Source organism: Pantherophis guttatus, chromosome 6 (assembly GCF_059756535.1).
Source record: "Pantherophis guttatus breed Tessera chromosome 6, ASM5975653v1, whole genome shotgun sequence".
Classification (NCBI taxonomy): domain Eukaryota; kingdom Metazoa; phylum Chordata; class Lepidosauria; order Squamata; family Colubridae; genus Pantherophis; species Pantherophis guttatus.
The window spans coordinates 44,628,727-44,649,972 of record NC_142068.1 but is presented as its reverse complement, the minus strand read 5'-3'; the positions used below and the strand labels follow the sequence as shown (position 1 = coordinate 44,649,972).

At 38.9% G+C, this 21,246-nt stretch overlaps 1 protein-coding gene across 1 annotated transcript in view; it reads left to right on the top strand.

Annotated features, from left to right (window-relative positions):
• ABCC2 (ATP binding cassette subfamily C member 2) overlaps positions 1–21,246 on the top strand; it is a 37,351-nt gene that overhangs the window by 10,463 nt on the left and 5,642 nt on the right. Inside the window, exons 9-26 of the mRNA XM_034439829.3 lie at positions 1,095–1,272; positions 1,785–2,039; positions 6,208–6,273; positions 7,330–7,467; positions 8,864–9,010; positions 9,590–9,674; positions 9,826–9,892; positions 10,253–10,379; positions 10,834–11,010; positions 11,277–11,444; positions 12,200–12,386; positions 12,579–12,705; positions 14,469–14,592; positions 16,560–16,779; positions 17,156–17,310; positions 18,578–18,733; positions 19,544–19,743; positions 20,969–21,095. Coding sequence (XP_034295720.2) covers positions 1,095–1,272; positions 1,785–2,039; positions 6,208–6,273; positions 7,330–7,467; positions 8,864–9,010; positions 9,590–9,674; positions 9,826–9,892; positions 10,253–10,379; positions 10,834–11,010; positions 11,277–11,444; positions 12,200–12,386; positions 12,579–12,705; positions 14,469–14,592; positions 16,560–16,779; positions 17,156–17,310; positions 18,578–18,733; positions 19,544–19,743; positions 20,969–21,095 — 2,704 coding nt within the window. The remainder of the gene's footprint in view (positions 1–1,094; positions 1,273–1,784; positions 2,040–6,207; positions 6,274–7,329; positions 7,468–8,863; positions 9,011–9,589; positions 9,675–9,825; positions 9,893–10,252; positions 10,380–10,833; positions 11,011–11,276; positions 11,445–12,199; positions 12,387–12,578; positions 12,706–14,468; positions 14,593–16,559; positions 16,780–17,155; positions 17,311–18,577; positions 18,734–19,543; positions 19,744–20,968; positions 21,096–21,246) is intronic.

The window sequence follows — 21,246 nt, the reverse complement described above, 5'->3', positions numbered from 1 at the left end:
CAGCAGTTAGCCCTTTCCAATGTATATTATGGCTTTAATCCATTTTAGTCTTTAGCCCTCCCACCCCCCAAAAAAAATTAACTGCAGTTTTCAGTTAATTTTAGATTAACTGAAGATTAAAAGTTGCCAATGCCAGTTATAGATCTTAAAGTAAGCCTGCAAAATAAATATCTCATTCCAGATTTCTGCTTTAAAATTGTTAGGATAGTTTTATAAGTGACCATATCACAGGATATCTCATATCTGTGTTTAGGACCTGAAAACAAGTTTGTCCCAGTTTAACAATGCATCTGCCATCCCACTTAATTATTTGTAGGGTATGTTACAGGTAAGCAGCCCAAGGCCACAGGGCTCCTTGCGGCCCCTGCCAGTGTGACTCACTCACCCACCAATCTTGCCTCGCTTGAGACATCTCTGGATCCCTGAATGGTGGTGTTTCTGTCTGTAGGAGTTTCATTTCTCACCATTCTGAGTCAGGAAACAGAAAGAAACTATAATGTAAGGCCTGAAATAGAATTAATATGGTTTAGAAAACAAACAACCCAACCTCTTTAAATGTCAGAAAAGAAAAAACTAAATTGCACCTTCATTCATGTATGTGATGTAATTCAAGTTTCAAGTTTCAAGTTTATTAGATTTCTATACCTCCCTTCTCCCGAAGGACTCAGGGCGGTGTAATCTGACCCACTTTGAATCATTACCCCCCAATACCTACTGAGGTATGGTCTCAATCACTGTAAAAGATTGGCCTACTTTATTACCCAAGACCATATTCTCAGAAGAAATTAAGCTGGCTCCTGTGTATTTTCAGCATTAATGGCGCAGATCCCTCTGAGCTTAATGGAACTTATTTCTGAATTGATATACATAGTGCAGAATGGCAGATGATGGAGTCTTGTGGGCCATTTAACCCCAAATATTCCTGGGTGCAGTTCTATGTGGGATACTCATTGCTTGCATTGCACAAACCTGATTGAGGACTCCATGAAGGACCAAGCTGGTATAGATAGAGTCAGCAGGAAGTGTTCTTGGTATATGGTCTCTAAAAGTCTATATGGCATTTGGGGTGATGTACAGGTTATCTTTTCTTATAGGATGATAATCAACTTTGTATCTGATCCAAAGGCCTACCTTTGGCAGGGCTTTGTGTTCGCAGTGCTGCTCTTTGTGACTGCGTTGGTGCAGTCTCTCTGCCTACAGCAGTATTTCCAGCTGTGTTTTGAAGTTGGAATGAATTTACGCACTTCTCTTATGGCTGCTATCTACAAAAAGGTCAGTTGGCTCTTGAATTGTTGATAGTGGGCGATTTTCCTAATGCTGGCCAATCTGTGTTGATAGGATGCTTTCTTCTTATTGGGTCTGTGTGTAAAAGTTGGGTTCGTTCAGCACTGCCATAAATCTGATGCTTCTGGATCTTTATATTGATTTATATGTATTGATTTATACATATACATATACATATATACGTATACACGTATACACATACATACATACATACACACACCCACCCACACACCGGTACACACACCCACACCCACACACTCTTCTGCTTTGAGTTAGCTGAATAAAATATTGCTCCTATCTAATATATTAGAATGGTCTTCCCCAACCTTGTAACCTTCAAATATTTTGTGGTTCAATTTCTCTTCATTCTCAGCTCTCCTGGCCAGTGACTTGTTTGGTTAGGGATAATTGGGGTTTTGATCAAAGCAATTTAAAGAGCATCGGGATGCAGATTAATGCATTTGAACAATATTCTGTTTCAAAACCGATTCTGTTCTCAGGCACTTACAGTCTCCAATGTTACACGGAAGGAATCAACAGTGGGCGAGACAGTGAATCTGATGTCAGTAGATGCCCAGCGCTTCATGGATTTCACACTCTATATGCATCAGATGTGGTCATCTCCACTGCAGATTATTATATCTCTTGTCTTTCTATGGACTGAGCTGGGACCCTCAGTGCTTGCTGGGATTGGTGTGATGGTGCTACTTATCCCTTTAAATGCTGTGCTGGTCGCTAAGTCCAGGAATATTCAAGTAAGTACAGGTTTCCTTTTTCAGATATTGTCATGAAGGGTCAGCATAATTGGAATTTGCTGAAGGCCCATGTTTCATCAAGAGCCCATTTGAGAAATGCCTCTCAAGGAAGCTCTTCTTTTTTTAACCCCTGCATTTAGCTTAGTCAGCTTTCTGGCTCAAAAAACAGTGCTAGTCTGATGGAGGAACAGTAAATGAAGATGCTTACCTGTTCCTTGGCTTTCCATCTGGAGATAAGTAGCTGGTTACACTGAAGGAAAATAAGCAAACAAACAGCAAATCTGATAGCAATGCTGATAAAAGGAGAAGTGTTGTTTGTTTGTTTGTTTGTTTATATAACAAGTTTACACAGTGACACAATGCACATATAGGTAGCTTTGGATGGCTTACAATATTGAAAAAATCTGCCATATAATAAAACCCCATAATCACTCCCCCTCCCACCTCCATCTCCCGTGGCAGCAACTTATTCAGCCTGTTAATCAGCTCTATCTACACTCATTGTCCCCAGGCCTGGTGATGAAACTGCATTTTTATGGCCTTTTGTAAAAGTAACAGGATGGGGCTAATCTTACCTCAGGAGGAATGATATTCCATAAAGAAGTGGTCACCACTGAGAAGACCTTTTTCATGGTTCCACCAGATGTATGTCCCTAATAGATGGGCCCCATAACCCTGCCTTCCTGTTCTGATGGACCAGATGGATATAATAAAGGAGAGATAGTACTTCAAATAGTCTGACCCCAAGCCATGTAGAGGTTTAAAGGTGATAACAAGCACCTTGAATTGTACCTGAAAGCAGATTGGCAGCCAGTGAAGCTCCTGCAGAGGAGGTGACACATGAGCATGTCTAGGCTCATACAAACTGTTCAGGCTGCTGACTTTTGAACTAATTGAAGCTTCTGGTTACTCTTTAAGGGCAGTCCCATGTAGAGTCCATTACATTAATCAAGACGAGATGACAAGAGCGTAGGTGACTGTAAGAAGGGCACTTTGGCCCATGAATGGGAATAACTGGTGCACAACTCAAAGTTGTGCAAAGGCTCTCCTGGCTACAACTCCTACCTGAAGCAGGAGTTGCAAGTCCAGGGGAACACCCAGATTATGTATTGGATCAGCCTATGGCAATGCAATGCCATCCATGACACTCCAAGAGCCAAAGAGTCCCTAACCCAGAGCCACTCCGTTTTGCCAGGGAAACCTGTTGCTCCCCATCCAGACCTCAACAGACCTCAAACAGCCTCCAGCACCAAGCGAGGATGGTTACAGAATTGCTTAGCTCACCATGGGCTGAGTATCAGTATATTACCTCAGCCCATGGTGACAGATGAACTCCCCCAGCAGTTTCATATAGATGTTAAATAGGAACAGAAAAAATACCAACACTTAAGGGATCCCAGGAGGCAGGTATCAGGAGCTAGATCTCCCACTCTTGATCAACATTGACTGAGAATGGCCTTGGAGGAGGGAAAAAAAATCAAGACAACATATTGCTCCCCACCCCAACCCAATTCCAGAGTTTATAAAGGCTGTATTTTCAGGTATTTTTCAATTCCTGGAGTCATCACTGCTAATTCACAGTTGAAGTTTCAGAATTGTCCTTCTTTCACTCTAGACTTTGAATGTTATGAAGGTTGTCCCCAAAGTAAGTGATACATGTCACTTGTTTTTGGGACAACCTCCTTGTCCCCACTTTTACCCTAGGAGATTGAAGGCCCCAGCTGATGTCTAACTGAATTGTTTCATAAATCCTAGAGAAATTAATATTTAGAAAGACTATAGAAAAGATTGCCAAGAGATTATCTGTAAAGCATGTTGGAAATAATATCATAAATGCCAGAACTCAGCATAGATTTTTTTAGTACAAATTTTACCAGACTAATTTTATCTCATTTTTTGAATAGATTGAGGGAATATTGTTACTTGACATCAGTAATACATTTCACAAAGTGCTCCATGACATGCTGATTTGCACAGTGATTAAAAGTGAGGTGACTGTCATGACAGTTCAGTGAATGGCTAGGAAAATCATGCTCAAACACCAACTGCTCTTCATCAAATTGAAAAAATTTGTAGGGTACTATAAGTCACTAGTTCTTTTATTCTTTTATTAGCAATTGGTGTGATAAAATGAATGCAATGTTTATCAAACTAGCAGATGAAATAAAATTGGGAAGGATACCAAATACATTTGAAGACACAAATGGAATTCAAAAGGTTCTGAAAGTTCTGATTAAGAAATGGGTTAAAAATAATAGAATGAAATTTAACAGGGACAAATGCAGTGATGGGATTTAGCCAGTTCACACCACTTCGGGAGAACCGGTTGTTAACTTTTTGAGCAGTTTGGCAAACTGGTTGTTGGAAGAAATCATTAGGACAGAGAACCGTTCGTTAAATTACTTGAATCCCACCATTGGACAAATGCACAGGTTCTACATGAAATGGGGTACATGGCTTGGCAATAATTCATGTGAAAAAGATCCTAGAATAATATAATAGATTAATTGAACTGTGCAGAAAAGTAAATTTCAATTGGATATTAGAAAAAACTTCCCTAAAAAAGGATTTGACAGTGGAATCAGTTGCCAAGAGAAGTGATCAAATTTTCTTTACTGGATGTGTTCAAGTGGAAACGAGGCATCCATTTTATTTGGGATGCTTTAATATGGATTTTGCTGTGAGCAGAAGAGTTGTCTCATTGTTCTAAATGGTCCCTTCCATTTCAGTGATTCTAGACCAAATATTCCTAGCCCTGCACTTTCATTTTTATTATCCCATGATAATAAAATAATAATTTTTACTTGATAATCCTCAACACTACTATTAGCATCATTTTCACCCAGGATACACCCATTTTCACCATTGCTCTACAACATACCCAGTACGACAAAGCTGCAGTCCCTCATTTTCCTTTCAGAAACAGCAGCAAATCCCGTTGATTATCTAAGGAATTGGTTCTGAAACAGGTGGTAATATGGGGCCTACTCTGGGGGTAATGGGGCATTTGTAATTGGTTGTTTGTCAGTGAAGGATTTGGTTTGGGACTGCTGCTGCTGAGATGCTTGAGTAAAGTAACAGAGTCTAGGTGGTTTTGTTTATTTATTGATTTGAGAGGAGTGATTGGATCAAAGCATTTCAGAACTGTTGGTCTAAGGCAAAACAAAACCAATCAACCAGTTGAGGTGTACTCATAAACATCTAATTGACCCTGATCCTGGGTTTTATTATTTTATTGTTGATGTTTTAACTGGGTTTTTAATTACGTTACTTTTATTATTGTATGTCTTTTTTTTTTTATTATTACAAAAGTTTTACAATTACATTTTCTCCCCTTTTTCCCCCCCCCACCACCCACCCCAAACTTCCAAACCTCCCTAACCCTCCCTAACCCTCCCCTCCCCCCAGACTTCCACACAATATACTCATATCCGATACAAAACCCCCCTTAGTATAAAACTTGTATAAAACTTGAACCCCTCCCTCCCCCTTATAATTTCTCTTTTTATCTTCATTACATTAAAAAATTTCTAATACATTATTTTCAAGTAAAAGCTATTTGATACTTCCTAGTTTGATATTTGTTCTGAACATATTCTATCCACTTTTTCCATTCCCATTCATAAGTCTCTTGTGAACAATCTTTTAAGTATGCTGAAATCTTCGCCATCTCTGCAAAACTGGCCATCTTCAAAGTCCATTCCTCAATAGTGGGCAAGGCTTCATTCTTCCAGTATTTACCTATCAACAATCTTGCTGCTGTAATCATATACAATATCAATTTTGTTTCACCCAATGTAAAACCCTTAACTATACCCAATAAAAACAGTTGTGGAGAAAATTGAATTTTTTTCTTCAAAACATTCTGCATGACCCACCAAATTTTTATCCAAAAAGCCTTAACTTTCCTACAGGTCCACCAAACATGATAATACGTAGCATCCAAACATTCACATCTCCAACATTTTGGCTGAACATTAGGGTACATACATGACAACTTTTTGGGATCTAAATGCCATCTATAAAACATTTTATTGTATGTCTTAACCTGTGTTCGCCACGCTGAGTCCTTAGGGAGAAGGGCGGCATATAAATTTTTGGAAATAAATAAAATAAATAAATATTTTATGTGTTTCTGTTTTGATATATACTTCATTTATTTTATCAGGTGAAAAATATGAAGCACAAGGATGAGCGCATGAAAATAATGAATGAAATTCTTAATGGCATCAAGGTGAGCAATAAACTGATTGCCATCAGTGGGGCTTTATTGCTATACCTTGTATTGGTCAGACTAGGGTTTAAAGTAGAATTCTTTTTCCTGTTGGGATATATATTTCCTCACTTGTACTCTGGTCTATAAACATCACTGGATAGGGCCAAAGGCAAAGTGGAGAGAGACAAAGAAAAAAGCCTGAAGCCATAGTAAGCCAAGGTTGTAGATTTTTCCAGTCATGGTATAAATCAGAGTAAACAACCTTTTGAAGGGATCATAGGTTGTTTGTGTGTGTGTGTGTGTGTGTGTGTGTGTGTGTGTGTGTGTGTGTATTTGGGTGGGGTGATCTGAGGCTGTAATGGATAGGATGGGAATTTTAGGATTGGGTTATTGAGAAATTTAAAAATGTTCAAAATCTGTTTCAAGGGCTAAACAAAGTATTGTGTGTGTTCTGCCTAAAACAGCAGAAAACCGCACTACTAATTTGCAGTAGAGTACTTAAGGATGTCTTAAGATTTGTGAACTGTATGTCTCAGTTTAACTAGACAAGTTATATGGCAGCTGTGATTTACCTGAAGTCCCTCTTAGATGCCATCCTGAAACAAATATGTGACAGTATCTATGTTTTATTTGAGTATTATCAATGTACATATTAGTCCAATGGGCTGGGCATTGCCCACCTTAAAAATGGAAGCAGGGTGGAATGAAGCCATCTCTTTTATTTTGAATTGTTAGAGACCTCAGTATGACTGAGCCCCATATTTGATGAATATCTGGAGTTTTTTGTGCTTTCTGAGCTTGGTTGTTTGATTTCAGACATTTCATTACCCAACTAGGTAACATCATCAGTGCTAGTAAGTGTGGGGTTTGTTTGTTATATACAATAGCTTGCCCTGCCAATGTTGGTGGAGATGTGATTTCCTCAATTTCCCCCACAATCACTAGCACTGATGATATTACCTAGTCAGATAATGAAACATCTGCCAGCAAATAACCAGTCTCGGAGAGCACCAAGGATTCCATGATTCAACTCTGAGCTACATATGTTCTTTTCTGTTGATGAGTATCTTTCAGATCCTGAAGTTCTTTGCTTGGGAGCTCTCATTTCAGAAGCAAGTTGAAAAGATCCGGGCTTGGGAACTGAAAGGGCTGCTGCGCTTTTTCCATTTACAATCAATTGGCATCTTCGTCTTCTCTTGTGCACCTTTTCTAGTAAGACAATCCAGAGAATAGGAGGGGCATTAAGAAGAGGAAAGCAAGTAAATGAAGACAAATTGATTCTGTTCATACTGATAGATGTTAGTGAGGATGAGTCCTGCAGCAACTTAGCAATTTCTCACATGGCCTTGTCTTTCAGGGTTTTGGTCTTAACACATGTGCAGGACAGCAGGCTAGGGAAAGATGGTCTTGACTAATTTTAATTAAGAGGGATAGCCAAAGGTTTGTTGGCTTAGAACCAAGACAAAACTATGAAGATGGCATGTCTTCAATTAAAACATCAGCTTAAAAGAAACTATTACACTCTGAGCTTGGATTGAAGACTGCAAAAGTTGGATGCACTTAGTGCAAATCCATGACCATCCTACTAAAAAAAATTCTCAAGGACTGAAGGTTAACTGTATGTCTACTTCACAAAGCAACATTTTACCTTCCCATATTTGTTGCTCTCTGGAAACCCCATCAGTATTGGAATCAGTCAGACATGAATGGAATGGCATATAAACCTAATAAAAATAAATACATTCTCAAGCCAATGCTAGCTATGAATAATGAGTTTGATAGCCAAAGACAGTTGAGAGTCAAATTGAGAAAGGCTGATTTAGACTAAAGAGTCTGAAGTGCAAGCAGAAACTTAACTATAATTAGAAGTAATTAGCAAAGGATTAATTTTTAGCTGTTTTAGAGAACACTACATTATTTTAACAGTAACTATTTTAATAACCAACAATATATGTTTAAACATGAATTAGAGAAGGAAGCTATTATAGTTTATATAATATTATATTATAGTTTATTGCTGGTAAGGCTTGATCTGGTGTAGAATTGGCACAAGTTAGAGATGGATAGGGAAATTCTTTTATTAAGTTGTTTAAATAAATATGCTAGTCTGGATCTATTGAATATATAGGATGACTCAGAACATACGAACATAAAAAATATGTGCACTTTTCTGATTTCTGCAATGCAATTTACAGCTTAAAAGCTAGTTACCAAAATCAACATATGCATTAATGTATATCACAGAAAAGTCTTAACTATATTAATGCAGATATTATTATAGAAATACTGTATATGAATGGACATTTTCTATAGAAAGATTTGTTTGCAAATAACGTATACACTAGGAAAAGTATGCACAAAAATGTATGCATTACAAATGCTTACCAAAAATATGTGCAATTTTTTTAAAAAACCAAACAAAGCAGAATTGTTTATATGGGAGGAAAAGTGCAAAAATTCACAGCTCCTCCTCATATTCTAAATCTCTCTCTGGTTTGTAGTCTTTCCTTGGTGGGCATTTCTCCAGCCTCTTAAGATGTTCTTTAGAAACTAAATAACCCCAATTCAACCACTTTCAATTCCTTTTTTCCTCACTTCTCTCACCTAGGTCTCTGTAGCTACCTTTGCTGTCTATGTGATGGTGGATGAGAATAACATCTTGGATGCACAGAAGGCCTTTACTTCTATAGCACTCTTCAATATCCTGCGCTTCCCACTTGGCATGTTTCCACTGACACTGTCCTCCATGGTGCAAGTGAGCAGCCTTACAAGGAATATATACATCAGGGCAGGGGTGAAATCCAAATTTTTTCCCTACTGGTTCTGTGGGCGTGGCTTGGTGGGCGTGACAGAGGAAGGATATTGCAAAATCTCTATTCTCACCCTACTCCAGGGGAAGGATACTGCAAAATCTCCATTCCCTCCCCTCCTAGGGGAAGGATATTGCAAAATCTCCATTCCCACTCCACTCTGGGGCCAGCCAGAGATGGTATTTGCCAGTTCTCTGAACTATTCAAAATTTCCACTACCGATTCTCCAGAACCTGTTAGAACCTGCTGGATTTTACCCCTGCATTAGGGGAGAAGGAGCCTGACTTGAGAATTAATGCCGATCTCTTTCCCATATTTATTTTGTACCATTGGCAAAGAGGTTCCATTAGAATGTGTATAGAGGTTAAGGTATTACAAATTTAAATTCAATCATCTATATGACTGGTATTCCTCAATCTGACTTGGAATATTGAAAACTATGAAGTAGATTCTAGGAAGCATCCAAGAAGACTGCCTGGTGGCTCTGGAGCTGTCATGCCTGACTTTGTCTTTAAATTTTACAGGTGAAAGTATCTACTGACCGACTAGAGCGGTACCTGGGTAGTGAAGACCTGAACACTTCAGCTATATGGCATAATTCCATCCCTGGTAAATTACGTTTAGGGTTCAGGCTTGGGTGGTCAGAACAGGCAAAGCTTTTGAGAAAATATGCAGAAGTACAAAGTGTGTTTGTGTACTGGGTCTGGGCTGCGTAGTTCTCTCTCCTTAAGGTTGAAATTGCCCTTTCTTTCTCTTCCAGCCTGTGCTGTGAAATTCCATGAAGCCTCTTTTGCCTGGGACCAGGATTCTGATGTCACTGTAAAAGAGTAAGTCACCATATAAATCAGGGCTCTCCAACCTTAGCAACTTTAAGACTTGTGGACTTCAACTCCCAGAATTCCTCAGCCAGCAAAGCTTGTGGAATTGAAATCCCAGAATTTATAGATCACAGGTTGGGTTGTGGGTGGAATGGGGATTCTTTTTATCCAGTGACATACTGAATTGGGCAACAAACAAACAAACAAACAAACAAACAAACAAACAAACAAACACATTCTCTTATTCTTAGAGGACATCTGGCACTGCTTTACTGGAAACTATACTCTAGCCTAGGAACTGACACCCATTTTTTAAACTGCCTCCAGGCATTAACTTCACATCTGTTTATACGGCATTCTTCTCTACAGCATAACCTTGGAAATTGCTAATGGAAGCCTTGTAGCCATAGTGGGGTCTGTGGGATCAGGAAAATCTTCATTGATATCTGCCATGTTGGGCGAGATGGAGAACATCAAGGGACACATCAATATTCAGGTGAAGGAAAACCTTTTTTTCTTGAATTAAATATGGACTATGTAATAAATAGAACAAATTACTCTGATAGAATCCTGAAGCGAGGTCACTGTTTGGAAGCTCACTTCTGTTTATAAACAGGAATAAAACGAACATCCTGTTCCATTCCCAGTAAATAGATAGTTCTACTAGAGAGTTTCTATGCCGACTTATTCCCTTGTAGAGAAATTTTCTACAAAGCTGGACTTTCAAAACTGAATTGTTGCCTTTGACTGAATTGTTGAAGGAATTCAATCCAATCCCTCCCCTGATTGTTTTTAAAAAGTTACTCCACCACAGACTCTGCCAGACTTAAGTACTCAACAAATACTTATTTCCCCCTGCACTCCTCCTTTTTCCAACTGCTGACAAAAGACAATAGTTCTTTCCAGTTACTATGTTAAGTAACTGAATATAATTTTTCCATTTCCTTCAGGGCTCTATGGCCTACGTGCCTCAGCAAGCATGGATACAAAATGCCACTTTGAAAGACAACATCCTTTTTGGATCCCCCCTAGATGAGACTCGATATCAACAAGTGCTGGAGGCCTGTGCTTTGCTTCCTGACCTACAATTGCTTCCAGGAAGAGACCTGACTGAGATTGGAGAAAAGGTATCATTACTGAGCTCAGTAATCAAAAAAGTACTGAAAGGTATATTAATTAGTTTAATTTCTGCCAGATTTATCAGGAGAATTTATCACACCCTAACCAGTCTTATTTGCCTATTGAATGGTGGCTAACTCCATCTTTCTAATTGCACCAACAAAAGCCTTTAGGCTGCATGGTGTAATCATCCTTGATTTCAGTAACCCTGGAATTGTGCAAACAATATCACTGGTATGGATCATAGAGAGGTTCAGTGTTCTTTCTTTCATAGGGAATTAACTTGAGTGGAGGTCAGAAACAACGTGTTAGCCTGGCTAGAGCTGTATACAGCAATGCGGATATATACTTATTGGATGATCCCCTCTCAGCTGTGGATGCCCATGTAGGAAGGCACATTTTTGACAAAGTGCTTGGGCCGGAAGGATTGTTACAGAATAAGGTAAATTTGCACTATGGATTAGGGAGGGGTAAAGAGACCAAGGGCAGAACATTTATCTAATCATAAAAAGAACTAAGTATCTGAGAACTGCATTGGCAATAATGTTCTATTTTTGAGGAGTCATGGTTATATCGGGCTAGGGAATTGTTTTGAGAAATGGAAAAATAGTATTATTTCTCATGTTAAAATTAAAGAGATATGTAATTTATCTGTTTTTGAAAAGACAATTTTATCCACTGATATACAAATAACACAATATCTTCTCTTTTTCATCATCATGGAGAAAATCTATCTATGTGATTGCTAGGAGTTAAAAATGACTTCGTGGCACATTATCAATCAGAAAATGTGCTCCTTTGACATTTATTTTATGATACTTTGTAACAATAGGGAATTAACACTTATTTTCTTTAATTTAGATATGCTTTAGTATTGTTTGATATGTGATGGATATGCGATATGATAGCTTCCCCCTTTTCGTGTTTGAAACTGCTTTATTTTGCTGTTTTCCTATATTTTCTTTTTTTCCACTTCTTTCTATTTATTCATATGAAAATTCATATAAAATTTGTTAAGATAAATAAACTTTATTATAAATCTTAAAAAATGTCCAAGAAGAAAAAAAGAGGAAAAAAAGTTGAGGGCATTGAATACTTCGTAGAATCATTGTTTATTTAACATGACCGAAATCCGGGATAGCATGACTAGGAATGTTAAATTATTCTTTGAATTTGTTACACTTATTTGTGCTACAGACACGGATCCTAGTGACTCATAACTTAAGCTTCCTTGCACAAGTTGATGATATTGTCGTATTAGAGGCTGGAACTGTGATGGAACGTGGTTCCTACAGCACTTTACTGGCAAATAGTGGATCATTTGCTCAGTTGCTCAACACATATGGCAATCAACAGGATAATACACATGAAGAAGAAGCTATGGGTAAGGTAGTAACAATAACTAAACATATAGCATCTATAATTACTTTCGTTTTAAGATGAGTTAATTAAGATGAAGCTATAACAAAACACATATCAAGGCAATAAGATGTAATATGATGATTTTCAGATTTGCTCACCTGGGAGTTGTTTCCATCCTTTTATTTAAATATCCCATGCTCTTGGTTATTTTTAGCAGGCATGGATGAAGAGCAGGAACTGGATGATTATCCTGAACTTGCAACTGAAGAAGTACCAGCTGATGTGGTGACCATTACGCAGAAGAATGAGGCCAGTGTCCAACAAAAAATTTTCAATCGCAGGTCAGTTCTTTTACAAGCCCATTATTCCTTTATCCCCTTTCTGTCTCCCTATTTCCACTTGCTTTTTTCTCCTTTTTTCAGTTACTGTTTTCTCCCCTTCTTTTTTCCTGCCCTTTTGTGATTTTTGCATATCTCTTGATCCTGGTTTGGTTAGCTTTCTTCATAAATTATTGAAGCATCACTGGAAACAGCTCAGCAACCTACATTTTATCTTTGTTCTCCTGATGTTGGTTTGTGTCACCCACAGACCATAATTTACAAAGCTTTGTTCTACTGTTTACCATACTGCAAAACATCCACTAGCAAAAAATAGAAAGGATAGAAAAGGGATCTCAGGCAAATGAAAACTCTTTCTATAACCAGAGCAATGCCTGGCTTCCCCTAATGTTTGTGGCTAAGGAAAAGTTCTCAGATGAAGCAGTGGGCAACTCTCCAAAGTATGCAATTTCAAGAAACTGTTCCTTTCTAATGTGTTGTGCCTCAGAAGTAACTAATAATGACATTCAGCCCCAATATACCCAGTATATCATTGTCTTCATGCTTGTTTTATTGTAGTTTACCCTAATCTGGGCATCTTCTAGATATATGGGATATGTATTTATTTTTCCTACCTTAATCCTAACATGCTGAATAACAAGATAAAACAGAGAAAAAAAAGTAAAATACACAATGAGACATCAAATGCCGCTAAGGACCAAAATAAATTCAATTAATCCTTTTGAAAAGTAGGATTTCTTAATTACATTCTATTAATATAATTCTCTCAACTTTCTCCCATATTAATTCCCAATATATCCTATTAAAACTTTATGGTGGTAACTTATTTCTTGGAGCTAGATCCAAGACTTGGAATAAGGTTATTCATGTCATTCTCTGAGCTTATATTATTACCGCAACAACATTAGGAATCAATTTCTCAACACCTCCTTTCGTAACACTTTTATTATCCTTGCATATATGCCTTGCTTTTGGTCTAGGTAGAATTTGAAGAACACAATCAAAGAAGTAGGATCGTCCATACAATATTACAGTTTGTATTATCTCCAACATTCTGACAAGGAATTCTGAGAGTTATAGTCTCTCTATATCTATACAATAAAATGTTTTCCTTCCTTCCTTCCTTCCTTCCTTCCTTCCTTCCTTCCTTCCTTCCTTCCTTCCTTCCTTCCTTCCTTCCCATAGCCTATCTCTTGGCAACTCACCATATAACAAAAACTAAATAAAAACACAATATAAAATAGATAAATAAGGATGGGAATCTGAACACACACACAAACACACACACGCACACACACACAAAACATGTACTGTATAAAACATCCAATAAGGGGCTCCATCTAACCTAATTTGGGAGAATATTCTTTTAGAGATTCCAGGATGGCATCAGGGTGGGAGCCATGGGTGATCTCATTCCAGAGGGCAGGTGCTGCAATAGGGAGGGTATGTGTCCTGATAGATGGCACTGTTTAATTGAATGAACTCTGAACATACCAACTCCATTAGGTTATACTGGCTGGGAGAACCAATGGGAAAGAGCCATCAAACAACCTGCTTCTCTGAACTTCTACAGTATTAGCCAACCTAGAATTTCATCACTGGATTCCTTTCTGAGCTATTTTAGGCAAGGGTGCAAACTGCATAAATATTATGAACCCTTGGAAGATTTTTCTTTTTCAGATATGTTTTTAAAAAGCAAGGCACATAGTGCCAGAGCAGCCAAGTTCTAGAAATTCTGCCTTTTACCATTAACATTTCTGTTTTAGCCGCAGTACCAGCAGTAACATATCCATCAGGAAAGGTTATCAAGGGCATTTGAATGAGAAGAAAACATTGACAGAGTTTAAAGGACAGAGATTGATTGATAAGGAAGCCATGGAAACTGGCAAGGTAAGAGATGAAGACATGGGAATGTTACACTCTTCTCAAAGAACTAGATAGAGATTATTTATGGAGGTTAGAGAAGGAATCAATAAAGTTTTGTGGGGGTTTCTTTTTGCTATGACTAGACACACTACGATAGCTTTACACAATACCTTATTAGATCACACAGCTTCCTCAATGAAAAGCTGTTGCATTGGCTGAGCAGGGCTAACTCCATCCTCCTAGCGCATATGAATTGGTTTAACCACATAACCCTTTAGAGCCACAGGCCACATGCAGCCCTGGACAGCTAATAATGCAGCTCCACAAAATTGTGAACTTTTAACATTATGTAGTATAATTATATACCTTAATTAAATTACATATATTTATATGTGCCCCAAGACAATTCCTTTTCACTCAGTGCTTTAGACCTTAGTCCTTATTGTTATTAAAGTGAAATATAGTCCTTGTCTCTCTTCAAAAATTCTTGCATTCATTGGAGATTATGTGCTGCCTCAAGGTGGATGCTCCTTATATGGCTACAATTGTATAGCAAAGTTGTTGCTAAGCTCCAAGCCAGGTTCCAACTTTACTGTAAGCAACGCTGCTGTTAAGCAACCAAGCTCAGCTCCTAAGCTCCAGGCAGGATCAAGCCAAGATTGGCTGCTTACTGTGGCTTGTGGTCCTGGCAGCTGACCTTATGTCTTGCCATTAGTTGTTGCAGTTACCTGGACATCATTTTCCATTTCCTCAGGCTGAGGGTGAGAGGTATGCTAACCTAGCAGGCTATGGTCTTCCGCATGGCCCTGAAAAGGCCAAGCTGGGGCTAAAGTAGCCAATTGTGGACACCATTATATCAGTCCAATAGTGTGGCCATGTTGGTCAGTCTGCCTTTTTCTCAGCAAGTTCCCCAATTGACTGGTTCCCACTCAGATTTCTTGGCAGAGCCAGGATTGTAAAACAGTATGTCCCATTAAGGGGTTGGGGGATGGGTTGAAACTAGCTTTAGGAGGACTTTTGGTTTTGCCTAGCAGCAGCCATTCCAACCCATGTTTTCAGCATTGCTTTTATTTATTTATTTTTTATTTATTGGTTCGATTTATATGCCGCCCTTCTCCGGAGACTCAGGGCGGCTTACAATGCGTTAAGCAATAGCCCTCATACTTTTGTATATACCTGCTTAGTAGGGCTTTCGGCCCCTCCTAAGTGGTGTTCTTTTTACACAAAGTCAGCTTATTGCCCCCACAATCCGGGTCCTCATTTTACCTACCTCGAAAGGATGGAAGGCTGAGTCAACCTTGAGCCTGGTGAGATTTGAACTTGCAGTAATTGCAGGCAGTTGGCTTTACTTTAACAGTACTTTAGCCACTGTGCCACCAAGGCTTTTCCCAAGGGCAGACCACACATTCAGCTTTATCCCTAAGAAAGTGTGATGACATTCTAGTTTCGAGGTCTCGATTCTTGTTTGCGTCTGTTTGTACTCTTTTTTTTTGCCATTATCTGATGCCTAGTATAAGAATTTTTGGATTTCCACTACAGCCTTCCTGAGAGTAGCTCCGTCTCTAGTTGTGATACTTTAAGCCAGCGATGGCAAACCTTTTAGGCACTGAGTGCTCAAAGTGTGTGTGCGCACCCAAACTGCAAGGCGTGGGTGCATGTGTGTGTGCCCATGCATGTATGCACCCGTGCAAGTGCATGCGTGGCAGAGATCAGAAGACCAGCTGGCTGGTGGGAGACCCGCGCATGTTGGCAGAGACTCAAAACAGAGCTGAGGTGATGGTGTGTGTGCCCACAGAGAGGGCTCTGCGTGCCACCACTGGCACGCATGCCATAGGTTCGCCACCACTGTTCTAAGCTGCTTCTATTATATCCATGTCAATATATTTGTGAGACCTAGATTTACTGGAATGTAAGGAGTCTGCAGGACCTGACATTAGAAAGTGCAAAACAATTGTGCAGTGTATGATTCATCACAATGCTGTGCTGTGCAGGTGAAGCTATTTACATATCTGCGATACTTACGTGCTATCGGTTGGGGCCTCTCAATAAGCATCCTCATCGGTTATATTGGACAAGCTGCATCCTTCATTGGTTTCAACCTCTGGCTTAGTGACTGGACGAGTGATGCTCTACGCTATCAGAATATGACCTATCCGGTCACGCAACGTGATATGCGTATTGGAATCTATGGAGCACTGGGTGGAAGCAACAGTAAGTTTCCCCAAAGTCAGACCACTTGCTATTATCTGCTTCCCTTACCCCGTCCCTAGACTGGAGAAAAAAAATCTTATTCTGTCTCTGGAGGGACAGAGAATCATCATAAACAGCATAAAAAGCCCCTCTAGCTCTCATCATCAGTCTGATAATTTATGCTATACAAACATTTTGGTAGATTCTTTTTGGAGGCTTGAATTCTGTATGTCAGAACCGAATGAATTGACACAACATAGCAGAGGATTGAGTGGCATGTTTATGATTCATCAAGATGCAACACAAAGGTAACAGAAGTCAAATGTGTTTTATGCAGAGTACCTTATCAACGTCCCCACCTGCATCGGGGTCTGAACAGTGCTTGTGTTTCTTCTAGGTCTCTTCCTGCTGACTGCAATTGCTCTTTGTTCCTTTGGGAGTATCCGAGCTTCCCGGATCCTGCATGAACAGCTCCTCAGTAATATCCTGCGGGTGCCTATGAGTTTCTTTGATTCAACACCAACTGGTCGTATCGTGAACAGATTTGCCAAGGTCAAAACTCTGGCTTTGCGAGGATCTTATAATTGATACAGCCTAAGTACTAATCATGAGGAGTGGGCTTGAATCTGGGGGTCCTCCTGGACGCAACTCCTGCTTGAGAAGGAGGTGGCAGTTGTGTTCAGGAGAGTTATAATACAGCTATTTCTAGTGTGCTAATTACAGTAATTTCTGGATCAGAAAACTGCTCACAATCTGTCATCCTCTAATCATCTGTCATTTGGATTGTGTAATGGAGTTCTCAAAAAGTATTTGGAAACTACAGCTAGTAGAAAATAGAGTGGCCAAGTGCTGATGGGTGTTTCCTATTATGCTTATGTGACTACATTGCTTCACGAGCTGCATCGGTTGCTGGTTGGCTTCTGGATACGATGCAAGGTGCCGCTTGTTACCTTCCAGGTCCTTCATAGCTATTACCTAGTTATCTTTATCTTTAGTTATCTTTAGGACTGCCTTCTCCATAGTCATGTGCTTGTCTGATCAAATCAAATAGGCCCTTAGGCTTTGGGACTCACCCTCTGCAGAGGTCTAATCTTCACCTTTCCTCCTGTGTTTCAAAAGAGTCTTTCCTAGATATTTTTTCTCTTAGGCTAGAGATTTTGCCTTACTTCCTTTGATCTATTCCCTATAACCAGTCAAGAATTTAATTCTTGATTATATTGATACTTTCACACATACTCTTTGTTCAGTCATTTAAATACTGGGTTTCTAATATTCTCCATTCTGGACCAATTTGGACCATGCTACGCTGTTTTCACACACAGTTGCTCCATCTACTACAGACAGTGTAGTAATGAACCATCCATAACTTAGTTAGCCAACCTTTGCTAACATGTGAACATGGGATTTTTGCACATGTGAATAAACAAAAGAATAAAGCCATTAATAAACAGAAAACTGGTCATGGATGCATTTTCTGTATCTTCTACATGGAAGAAATTTAAGTTAGTCGTCTTGTAAGCTTATCAACCATCACTGATGCTCAAATACTACCATTAACATTTTGTATTGAAATCCTTGAATGCAGAAAATTATTTTTTTATAATCCAAGAACAGTTATGAGATATCCTCACCACTGCAACAGAGTTATTTTAAACACCAAGCATCATGGGAAAGACGGCATACAGTATGAAAAGTTTAGAATAAAGGCAGGCATTTTGAATTTGGTATAAAAGTACTGTTAGATTGCCTCATACAGGGACTTCTGCTGAGTATTCTTATTTTACTAGTTTTATTTTTATTCTCACCTTTTTTTTTACAGGATATTTTCACTCTGGATGAGACTATACCAATATCACTTCGCTCCTGGATGAACTGCTTCTTTATGATTCTCAGTACTCTAGTGATAATTTGCTTAGCTACGCCTTATTTTGCAATTGTCATCCTGCCTTTGGGGATCCTGTACTACTTCATTCTAGTGAGTTGTCAATAGAGATGGGAGTGCATATTCTTGCAATAAAACCTTCAGAGTTCTTACTCAGAAGTTCATTTCTAAAGACAGCTGCTGCTGCCTCTTTAGATCCAAATCTGTGATGCTTTGTAGAATGTGAAAGAAAAGACAGTGAAAGTCCTGTATGTTTCAAAAGAAGGCAGATTCAGGAATACTTAATATCTTATTGTACTCTCAATACTCAATAATATTGCATTCTAATATTCTTAAGTATACTTGACTCTTTTGGATCTCTGTCAGAAAATGTTGACTCCACGCACATCTTTCTATAAAATAATCCTAACACTGTTATGGATTTTCTGGTGAGTCTTGATGATAATGGAAATGCGATAGATTGAAAAACTGTTTGAACCTTGGGTATATAAAACAAGAGATTAATTAAATCACATATTCCTAAAATTGAATAGTCCTCTTTTCCACTCATAATGCAGATCTGTCCCAGTGTTTGCTTTGTTCATTTCTGAAATGGTATTTCCCTGTAGCTATGACCGTGATAAGATAGCAAAGAACATGTTAAAAGAACATGGCCAGACTATGAGGTGAATTGTATGTAAACCCACACATCTATATCGTGGAGAAGTAGACCTTTGCTTTAAGAACATTAATTAGAAACAATTTGCTCAAATACAAGAATTATGTGCCAGAATAATGTACACTCGAAATGATAGGATGCCACAATTTTGTTTTATGTTAGTTAAAACTGAGAAAAACAAACTCCAATATGATGTGTCGTAATATAGTTTCATGGATCTTGCTGAGTTATCTCTTTTTTCCTAGCAATTCTATGTGGCTACATCCCGCCAGCTACGACGTTTGGACTCTGTCACCCGGTCTCCAATTTATTCCCATTTTGGTGAGACAGTATCAGGTCTCTCTGTCATCAGGGCTTTTGGGCATCAGGAGCGCTTCCTGCAGCACAATGAGAAGATTGTGGATGTGAATCAGAAGTCTGTTTACTCTTGGGGTGTTTCCAACAGGCAAGTCTCTCCTGTAGAAGATACAAATCTATAATATAGGTTGCCAGGTTTTTTTTGTCCACTGCCATCATGAAAGACAATTGGTCTCCCATCCTCAACTGCTGAATTTTCCCCAGATAATATGACATTTTGCAATATTCTAGCCTGTGTGAGAGCATGATCTGATATGTACATCTTTCTGGCCTTTACTCTAATGTGGGCCATTCATCCTCAAGTAGCATCATTAGATAATCCTCCTAAGGTTAGCCTTCTAAAGAATTGAGTGGACTGGAGTGGAGTAGAGTAAAAAATTACTTGTAAAACAATAGAAATAACAACAACAACCACAACAACAACAACAACAACAACCCTGTAACCAGTGGAAGGGAGAAATAATATGTAATAAATGGATAAATAATACTACAGTCACACACTATGGATACACATTAGAGAGAACCTAAGTTAGTACTTCTCTGTTTGGTTTCTTCCTGATGAATTCGACCAACTTCTTGAATTCTCAGAATTCAAGGGAGACATGAAATTGGGAAGACTGGCTTTAATATTATTGCAAAGATTGAAACAGTAGACACTTTCTGTTGGCTATTTAGGAATAATAAATCTGAAATTTAAAAGTAAGTTTCTTTTCCTCTTGAGTGTTTGACTGATATATACAGTAGGTAGTCCTTGGCTTATGACCACAATTGAGGCAAAAATTTTGCTGCTGAGTTGTTTGTTAAGTGAGTTTTGTTCAATTTAAGACCTTTCTGGCCACAAAGTGAATCACTGCAGTTGTTAAGTCACAGAAGCTAGAGTCCCTTAACACGGTTGTTAAGGGATTGTAGCTTCCCCATTAACTTTGCTCGTCAGAAGGTTGCAAAAAGGGATCACATGACCCCAGGACAGTGCAACCGCCATAAATATGAACCAATTACTGAGCGGCCAAATTTTGATCATGTGACCATGGGGCTGCTGGGACAGTCATACATTTGAAAAAATGGCCATGTCACTGTTTTCAGTGCCATTGTAACTTTGAACAGTCATTAAATGAACTGTTATAAGTCGAGGACTATCTGTGGTATGAACCAGGTATTTAGGAGGTCAGGAGAAGGTATACAGGGGGCATTTCTGTTGCAAGCCAGTGAGAGGAGATTAATTTGGGGTTATTCTGGAACAATCTCTCCTTTATAAAGCAGTAAAGATTGCTAATGAGATGTCATAGACTCCCATTCTCTCTCTCTTTCTAAAGGTGGCTGGCTATGCGACTAGAATTGGTGGGGAATTTGACAGTTTTCTTTGCAGCACTTCTAGCAGTCTTTGTTAAAGATTCCTTGAACAGTGGCATCGTGGGACTCTCCATCTCCTCGGCTCTGAATGTGAGTAACGGAGACTCATATTCTAAGACAAAGAGATAGCTGAATGGGGGCTTGCTGTGTATGTATACTGACATGTCTGATGTATCAGTTCTGATTGTAAATCTATCTGGCTGCAGTCCTCTAATCCTGGGCTTCTGGCACTGTTTTTAAC